Raw genomic sequence first — 10061 nt, 5'->3', positions numbered from 1 at the left:
AAGCTCCCACAAACAGCAATGAGATAATGACCAAATGTTCTGTTTTATTTGTGGTGCAGGAGCATCTATTTTCTCAAAACATTAAAAAAAAAGGATTTTGCAGGAATTATTTAAGGTGAAATTAGTACTTTTTACTCCTGGCTTGAAATCGTGTTTTAGTGTTCCTCAGTCAACCAACTGCACATAATATCAGAATGTAATTGTTCCCGTGATAATAAACCGTTCATTGAAACAATATGAGGTAAAAAAAAACCTGTTGGCGTTGGATTGCTCCAGGCTATGATTGACGCTTCTACACTACCCCCTTAGATGGCGTTCATACGTCACTTGGCCTGCAGTGACCTGTCTTGGAATCGTGTTCTGTTCTTTAATCTCCAATAAACATTGTGACATTTTAACACGTGTTTCCCCCCCCCCTCCCCCCGAAACTCACAATACATAAACGATGTTGCCTACCGATTTAAACAATTTTGGCTAATAATTATTTTCACATTTCTATTTCGGGTGTTTTCTGTGGAAATCGCTAAGAATAATAAGTCATTAAAAATACCTTTTAGATTGAGTTAATATTCTTAAAATTTTAGCAGCTCGCTCTCTCTTCCCATTTCACCTGTATTGATTAGTTACCAAATGTGATCTAAGGGAGAAGCGGCATCCGGTAAATGTGTGTTATAAAACACAAATTATGTAAATACTGAGCAAAAAGGGAACAGAAATCCGAGACAGCATTTTGCTGAGCATTTTATTTGGTAATACAGGAAGCATTATTCCAACATTATCACATATGTATAAACTAGTAGTTTCAAAAGAACGGAAATAGTAGATTTACACGGGAACGTAATTTCAAAACCTCTTTAAACAAAAATTCCGATTAGCCTGAAATATCCAAATAAACGGTTTAAAACATTAAAGGTACGCGAGCTGCAGTGGGAATTCTCAATCTGAAAATTAAAACATAATTATAATTCATGTAATATATTTAAATACTTTTATACCCAATATATTGTTGTAGAGCTATATTTTAATAAAATGTGAAAAAGTAAACAGCCCTTAGTGTCTCGGGTAGATTTCATCCTGTTAAATAGTATCGTAATTGTTCCTTCAGTTTCTATGTTTTTGCATGAACTACAATATCCAGAGGGTAGGCATTCCAACTGAGAAAGATATACAGTGTATCTGAAGCATTAGCGTAAGTGTTGATTGTATTAATTCGTCTTCCATGGATGACATTATGTTACAATAGTGCATTAGAAGGAAAGAAACCAATCTAAAAACTATGGAAAAAATCTTTATGGGGAATATAGTGCATAAGTATTCCTATCAGTATGAAAAAAATCAGGATTTTTTTATTATTGCATTCACGGTAAAAGTGTTTAATCGAATATATTAAAGTATATATATATATGTGTGTGTGTGTATAAAGTTTGAATAACAACTTGCATTTATGTTTCCTTTAACGTAGAAAGACGTTCCAAAGCGTATTACAGAGGCGTAAGGAAAACAATAGTAGCAGAATTAACCAACATTTTGAATTATTCCGCCTACACGATGAAAGGATTGCTCACATTGATTTGCTATATAATGCATTCGGGCTTCACAATACAATAAAGTGGCAAAGAAAAGTTGAAGATGCTCTTGTCTCCATCTCCCCTGAGGTGCAGTAATGTTGTGGACGCTCTCATTTGTGGGAGCTGTTCAATAGGTTTCGCACTTCCTCTCTCTCCATATACTTACGTGTATAGAGCAGCGACAAGCTGAAGCTCCTTTCATCTTCACGGTGGCAGGCGTTATCTACTTGTAAACCGGTTGCAATCAGTTTGTTGGCGTCACCCGAGTACTGTAATGACGATTACAACATAAGAATGACAGATTAGAAAGAGCAGGCAATGGTGATCCTTCCCAGACCCTCAGTGCTTCCGAGTGGAGTGCTCACATCAGAAGGTCATCATTACATCTCAGTTTTTTTTCCTCCCCCTGTGTCCCCTTGAACTGTGTCCTCTTGCTTGTGTTCCTCTTCTGGCTCTGATTTGATCTCAGATCTGTACACAATGGAATCAAGAAAGGAGATGCTGCTGATGATGGAGCGAGGTCAGCGCGGCAATCCTGTTGGCAGGAGGGTGTCGAATTTGTCAGAACCAGCTGGAAGCCCAGTAACCGAGTCCCATGAAAACGTGGTCCACAGGAGTTGTTTGAGCCCCGGGTCGGCGCCTATGACACTGGAGAACGGAGACGAGGAGACCGATGCCAGAACCGATGTTCGCACTCAGATGAGACCCGGTTCAAGACTCCCTGTCCCGGACAAGTCATCATCGGATGGTCATCCGGAGAAAAGTAAATCTCTCTCTGTCCAAAACAGTCCAGAAACTGAGTCCGATTATTATGATGAGATAGATGTCAGTTGCACTCCAGATTGTGCGCCGGGAAATCAAGATTACCACGGAAACAAAGGTAATGATAGATTTCAGTTGCAATAGAGAATTTACACAGATCAGACTAAAGTACATGTTATATACTTGGCTTAATTTTAAAGTTTTTTAAAGTAAAGTAGTATGTGCAGTTGTTTATTGTTGAATTTATATATTAGAAAAATATATCAACTAGAAATTACTTACTAATCGAATAGTGTTGCTGACAAATGTTAAAACGTACATTTTTTTCAAAGGATCATTTAGTGTCATTTCAGTTTAAATTGTACAATTAAATTATACATGTTATATAATGAGGTGCTTTCATTGTTTGGCTTTTCATACTTAAAAACAATTGGATTGGCTTTTGATATTATGAAAACAGAACTGTAAAACATGTAACCAAGAGGGAAAAACATAGATTTGAAGAGCAAGAAACTCGTTGCGATTTTATTTGGTTTCTTGATGGAGTGTGGAAACTCATTTAAGGACCGTAAAATGATTATTGAATCCCAGGTTCAGAAGAGTTAACACTTGCGAGTCTTCAGATTGTCACTTTCGGAGGGTCTTGCCGGCGCCAGCTCGGAAATAGGTGTCTCGAGATGAGCTTCAATAAGAGCCGGCGCATATGAAAGCATCCCAGTCAGCAAGCAGCCGGCATCCACTTTATAGTCACACTCAAGCCAGGGGGAGAGAGAAAAAAACAGAAAAGGGAGTCCATTTCAAATGAGCTCAAGAATTATCTCCACACTTTGCGTAACCAGTTTATTCCACTATAAATCCCAGAGTTGGTTGTTGGAAAGAACCTGTTTCTCCAGTGGGCACAACCAAAAAAGGCCAATCGAGGCACAAAGGGCATCTCATCAAATAGGTTATTCTGCTATACAGTATATATAGATATGATGATTGGTATGTAGATTTGCAGGATTTAAACTATATTTTTAAACTGAGTTCAACTCCTGATTGTCTGCAACTTCCTGAAGACTTCAAAATTTTAGGACAGAAATTACATTAAATGTATTTAGAGTTCTGGCCGCTAAAATGAGCAAAACAAATGTGAAATCATGGGAGGAGATGTGTCTTTGTATAGAGTTTCCTGTCTGTTTTCACTGAATTTACATGGGTGCTTTTTATGACTCACTTTGTAACACTTTTAGATCTGGTTGTCGTTTCAGGGCACTCTTCCGATCCGATGGGCAGTAACAGCGGGGGCGAGCTTCCCAAAGTAGCCGGCTCTCAGAGCCTGATGGGCGGTGGTGGAGCCGATCAGATGCGCCGGTACCGAACCGCTTTCACCAGAGAACAGATCGCCAGGCTGGAGAAGGAATTCTACCGGGAAAACTACGTTTCCAGGCCCAGGAGATGCGAGTTAGCAGCGGCTTTAAATTTACCAGAAACCACTATCAAGGTGAACGGAGGCGGAGTGGAATGAAATGTCTAGGCTAATCGTGATCGTAAACAATAAGAGCAGAAGATGCATAAAAAATGGCTGCAATTAGCAGTAGTTGTAAACAGTTTGGTCCACATAAGGCAGTAAATGAAGAATGTGGGGAAACGTAAAAAAGGCCTGTATTTAATCAGTTTATCAAAAGCAATGAATAACTAAGGAAATAATCTTATCGGTACCCGTAATGTAAATATATATACACATTATTGAAATATCAGGTATCTGTAGATATCTGATAATTCAATGCTATTAGCCATAAAATAAATTGCGTAGGTCGGATTGTACAAAGTAGGCAACAAAACGAAATACAGAGGCACAGACAAAATGCCTTTATGTAAAAGAACGAATGATTTTTAAATCTACAGCCTGGAGTTAACAATGCTGTTAATATATCTGCATTAAAATCCAGGCTACTGGAATTCTGAAATAAGTGGTTTTGTGATAAATATGGATAACTTTACAGTATTTTAATCTGTTGCGTGAAATACGATCTATGAAACAATTGTACACAGCTAACCCCTGAGTATTAAGGGTGATGGCAACAGAGTCGCAATTTCATATTTGCGAGCATGTTAAAAGACATTCTTTTTCGATCGTTACTATCTTTTTTTCCTTCTGATATTTTGGGTACAAGGAAACAATGCTACTGAAAGAAGTCGTCATCTTTGCTAGCCGTAGCTCCATTTATTTTAACCATGCGCTGTATAGTCTGGCAGTGGGAGGGCAATGGGGATTGCGGCGTACTGTAAAGTGTAGCCCAGCAGCTCTCAATGGGTTAACGCCAATGTGTGTAGGGTCACTAGAGGTTTTTCTACACCGAACACATAAGGACACACACACACATATATACTGTATGAACCGCTGACAAAAGATGGCAATTGATTTCCATTTTATTGGCACCGTTCACCGTACTTTTGCTGTATTGATTTGCTTTGAGCTTTGCAGCAAATTTATAAACTGATTTAACAACTACAAAATAAAATGTCAGTATGCCAAAGAATGGTCTAGTAAAAGCTTGGCCATAAATTTTCAAGGGAGAAGGTCCAGTGTCTTGAAAAGATTTCTGAGCGGTCATGGCATGCTTACTTCGCTTGCAATATAGAGATTTGTTATTGATGAAATAGCATGCTGCACCATAATAGCATCAAGCACACACTCATCCTTTGATTCTCAAAGCTAATTTACTATTTAAGATACTGAAGGATAAATGTTATTCCCACTAATGTAATCAGATTGGAAAATATAAATACAGGAACATCTGTAATTTATGGAGGTGACAGAAGACATGTTTGTATGTTGTACTTTTCAAGCCAAGTTCAATGCTTACTGGAGTAATCTAATTATGATATGTATTTTAAAATCTTTTTCTTAAGGTATGGTTCCAAAATCGCAGAATGAAGGACAAGAGACAGCGTTTAGCAATGACCTGGCCTCATCCCGCCGATCCTACTTTCTATACTTACATGATGAGCCACGCGGCGGCCGCTGGCAACCTGCCCTATCCCTTCCCATCACATGTACCTCTTCACTACTACCCCCACATGGGCATGTCTGCAGCATCAGCCTCAGCGACCAGTCCCTTCAGCGCCCCTCTGAGACCCCTGGACACATTTAGAGTTCTTTCCCACCCCTACCCGCGCCCAGAATTGCTGTGCGCATTCAGACACCCCTCCCTATACCCTTCTGCCACGAACCATGGACTTGGCAGCGCCGGGAGCAGCCCTTGTTCGTGCCTAACGTGCCATAGCAGCCAATCGAACGGGGTGGCACAAAGACCTGCAGGGACAGACTTCACATGTGCGCCAACCTCCAGAACTGAGACATTCCTCACCTTCACACCTTCTGTGTTGAGCAAGGCTGCTGCAGTTTCCCTGGACCAGAGGGAAGAAGTTCCTTTAACGAGATAAGACAACAGCCTGAAGCATGCATAAACATCTACTTTCCAAATGTGCACACGTTTCTTTCTTGAAAGAGGGGTTTGAACACTAGCGGAAATGTCGGCTATCTGGATGCCTGGACCTCGCTTCAGAAGCTCCATTACATTCCTGCAGGACAACATCTCACACTTTTACCCCATAGAGTGGATTATAATAATTATTTTTCTTTCGTTCTCTGCCAAATGTGTCCTATGCTGATGAGAGTATTCTAGTCGTGTACGTGTATAGTTGGGGTTTTAATAGTAAATGTATGATAATATCCTCATCATAGAAACCTGGTGTCAAACGTTAATAAGCCACAATAGGATGGGATTCTGTGATGGGGAACTGAGCAACTCCACTTCAGAATCATGTTTGGAGACTGAAAAATAGATCGAATGTGTTTCTTTTTTTTTACTATAGTAAAATTCGTTGGTTGATTTGCGATGGTGAAAGTGACCGACTCTACTGAGAGCAGGGAAATCTGTACAGTTCTCGAACTACAAGGCGATATTTAGTCATTGTATGAAGAGTCTCGTTGGGCGAATAAGCACAATGTAAAGTATACCAATTTAACTCATTTGTTCACAAGCAGTTGTCTTCAAGTTTTCAAATCTGAAAGTTGCCTACGGCTGATACGCTATGGAATTTGAAAATAAAGAATTGCAAGGATCACTGTTTCTGTGTTTGCTTTATAAAAGGCTCTGACTGAGCCAAATTGATTCTCTACAGGTCCCCTTTTACTATGCATTTTCAAAAGGATCTTTCCCACATTGTAAAATGGACAAATTCAGAAAAATGTGAGAACAATGATAGGTTACCAAAAATACAGTTGTCATGAAACAACGTTTCTTAAAAAAATCATAATTAAATTTGTAATTTCAGAATAAAATTAATAGAACTTTATGAAATCAGGTGTGGCTTATCGTATGTTTTAAAAAGGAACTAAAATGATTTGGGGTTCGCTTGGTATTGTGTTGTGCTTGATTGAGATTTTAAAGAAATCTTTTGCACATAACTTGAAGTATTTCATAACTGTTCAAAATGTTTCAAAACCCACGCCCACCCACTTTATTTTTTAATGTTATTTACAGTATGTAACCTGTTTAAATGTTTAGTCGCTGAATTGTTCGTGTAATATATCCGATTTCAGGATACTGTGCACACAATTGTTTCTCATATTAATTGTTGATTTAATGTAAACGGGCGTGTACCTGATTCGTTTTAATTTATGGCAGATTTAACAAACTGAATGGTCGCATCTGTAAGTTACTGATGTCACTGTCATGCAGAAACAGTTCGCCTATAAAGAACTATACTTTCCTTTAAAAAAGGAGCAATTTATGTTCAATTTATTTTCACAAATTGTCAATAGACATGTACAGTTAGAGGTCACAGATGGAAACAAAAGGAAATGTCAGCCTATTTTTGTAGGCCATGCAACCTTTTTGCTACAAATTAGTCAAATTAAAATGACTTATTTGTATAATTATTATATCTGGGCAAATAAGAGGTTATTTATATTATTTATGTTACAAATTAAAATGTGCAATTTGAAGCTGCATTGATCTTGATTGTACTGGTGATTGAACAGCTCTTAATTTATTTTTGAAGTGTGATTGTAAAGAAATGCAATGATTCTGTTAAAAGTGTTCAGTCAAACATAATTTAAGCATTTCCAATCACGTAATTTTTGTTTCGTTTTTCGACCCCTCTCTTTTTCCTAGTTGTTTGACATACTAAATGTAAGCAGTAAAAACAAATAAACCACTTCGATTAATTACAGTTCTATTGTTTATTTCAGTAACTTTAACAATATTGTATACCAATCATTTACAGATTATTCGAAAGTCGTTCCGTTGATATTAGCCTCTTTTGCCTGTTTTATTGTTTTCCGGTTTATCTGAGGATAAATGATTGAAATAAGGTTGTGTTAAACAGATGAAGACTTCTGGGAAGGGGAGAAAGCATTTACACCACTCAGTGCTTCATTTACTAGGTCAGGCAGTCTTCAATAGAGCAGAAATGATTTTGTAAAGCTATGGGTTTTGATCATGGCGCTGAAATTGTTTTTGACAAGTAAATGGCCCTGCTGTTTCTATATTATAAGCCATATTTTCATTGAGTTAACAGCTAATAGGGAAAACAAAATTAGATGTCTGCAAGTGATGCTAGAATTCAAAGATCGATGATCCAGCCTCCTGTCCAATCAGCATTCTTTAATTGACTGTATTTTCTGGGTAATTGAACCACGCTTTGTCTAAATTGAGCTTCATAGGAAGAACAATATATCTTTGCGCACGAAACGTATCCAGCATTGACTCAGAATATCCCGATCGTCATATGTCATGCCGGGGTCCTGTTTCCACCCGCCAATTGCTGCTCAAACAGAAGCCCCTGATTGTTTTGCTTTGATTGATTGCCTTATTAACGCGTGTTCTTGTAAGTGTGACCAAGTTGATTACGATGCATATGCTTAGAATAATGTTCCATTTAAGCAAGTGAGTAGAACCGAGGAAGATTTAGATCTCCCGCGAAATGTGAATTCCCAACCCTTGTATTAAAAATAGAATCGAAAAAGGAAAGTTTAGATTACAATAACTGAAAGTGATTTTTAAAACCTTATGGGCGCATATGCATCTATATCTGTAATGCAGCTGTGTCTCCAGCTGTTTTCTCATATCTGTGTGCGCATATATAGTGGCTTACCATATATTGAAATGTTACTATTACTATTTAAATAGCTTACGCCATCAAGAGAATATCATCACATTTCTCATGTCACACAGGAATCGTATCAACTGCCAAATGTATCGAAATATTAGCATTTTATTGATTTATAAATGTTTCCATTAATTTTGAATTAAAGTGAACAGTTCTTAATCAAAAACAGAAAATTTTGGAAACACTCAGCAGGTCATGCAGCATCTGTTGACAGAACAGATCAATTAACGTTTCGGGTGAGGCCCCTTCTTCAAAACTTGTTTCTTCGTACTGTATAGTGAATAACATGATTTAAGTATTATACTTGTGTCGCATCTAATGTGGTCCTGGAAAATAATCTTTCAACTATTTTGCACCTGTCCTCTACGCTGCCTATGCAACATATCCCTTCATATTCGCTCTTCATACTTGTGTTCATGTATGCGAATGTACAGACATGCGTTTATGCATGTACACATGTGTGCGCACATGGAAATGCATGTGAGTGTTTATAAAGGAGACTCTCATTTCTATCATTACATTTTAGCTTCATTAATCCCTTGCATTAACGTCCCTGTCATTCACTATCACTCAAGAAGTCGCAAGGATCCCTCAACTTTGTATTTCAGGACCATCACTTCCAGGTAGCTTTGGTTTTGCTGGGTCAGGTTTTTTTTGTCCTTGTGATCAGACGCTGGAGTGCTTCCTACCTCCCGTATGTCAGCCACCTCCGCCATATCAAACCCAATCCATGTTTACAGGCTCTCAGATAAAAGTTCACTTGATATACGGGCACCAGTGACGAAAAATGATGGGTTATGAGGAACATGCAACAATTAGGCGGCTACATGCTGAACTGGTACTATTGAAGTCGCCACTGCCCTAAATTATGTTATATTAATGTAGGTTTAGTTCGTTCCGGCAGGGCGAAGAGCTTAAATGGACCCATCAGATGATAATGATGATGAATGAGATATTAATTCAGATACAAGCTAGACAATTTACGTGTTCATCTGTTTAAATAGCCTTCCAAAAATCATTTGGAATCGCAGGTCACAAATTTAATCAATGGCACCATCTTGTAAACGTGAGAGCCTTGTGTGTTTATCATACATATTTATAGAAAACAGCGCTTTATCTGCCGGCCTGTGTCACAGCTCTGCTCTGGATAGAATTGGCAATGCATTTCAAAACATTATAACCGTATCTAATCCCAGGTTTACAAGCGTTTAAACAAATATCTTAACAAGTGATGGGCATATATGCCTGTTTTCCGAAACATATATATATAAATATATATTAATATACTGCATAGCCAGCTCAAGAAACATAGCTGCATTATATGTATTGTATATATTTTCGACTCCTTTTATGAAATCCTTATAAAAATGAACTATTGTAGCAAAGGAAAATACCAGTGACTCAGCGATAGAAACAGTAGGACAATAATACTCGAGGAGTATTTACACAGCTCTGTTCTCTATAAAGTTTTTTTTAATCTGCTAATACCAAGAACTATAGCAACAGTAGGACATTCACAAACAATAAAATCATAGTTGATTTTTCGCGCTCCCCAACCACAAAAGTCTC

The 10061-nt window shown here is 38.0% G+C and overlaps 1 protein-coding gene across 2 annotated transcripts; it reads left to right on the top strand.

Annotated features, from left to right (window-relative positions):
• The first annotated feature begins 2048 nt into the window (after window positions 1–2048).
• On the top strand, window positions 2049–5812 carry LOC147117544 (homeobox protein XHOX-3-like). 2 transcript variants are annotated; one of them, XM_085987144.1, is made up of 3 exons: window positions 2049–2448; window positions 3581–3813; window positions 5226–5812. In XM_085987144.1, exons 1-3 carry the CDS (start codon window positions 2049–2051, stop codon window positions 5757–5759), a joined length of 1167 nt encoding a protein of 388 aa, XP_085843270.1. In that variant the 3' UTR covers window positions 5760–5812. The 2 variants fall into 2 exon arrangements, with proteins under 2 accessions (XP_085843270.1, XP_085843269.1); XM_085987143.1 differs by having other exon boundaries at window positions 2049–2453; window positions 3580–3813.
• Window positions 5813–10061: the final 4249 nt, after the last annotated feature.

This window comes from Somniosus microcephalus, chromosome 5 (assembly GCF_052327205.1).
Source record: "Somniosus microcephalus isolate GS21.2 chromosome 5, FLI_Smic_1.0, whole genome shotgun sequence".
NCBI lineage: Eukaryota > Metazoa > Chordata > Chondrichthyes > Squaliformes > Somniosidae > Somniosus > Somniosus microcephalus.
Note: the sequence above shows the minus strand (reverse complement) of the source record. Positions and strands in the feature narration are given on the sequence as shown.

Coding starts and splice junctions, on each gene's coding strand:
- LOC147117544 (XM_085987143.1), top strand. CDS start 2,049: ATGGAATCAAGAAAGGAGATGCTGCTGATGATGGAGCGAGGTCAGCGC. Junction 2,454..3,579: donor ACCACGGAAACAAAGGTAAT/GATAGATTTCAG, acceptor GTTGTCGTTTCA/GGGCACTCTTCCGATCCGAT. Junction 3,814..5,225: donor TACCAGAAACCACTATCAAG/GTGAACGGAGGC, acceptor CTTTTTCTTAAG/GTATGGTTCCAAAATCGCAG.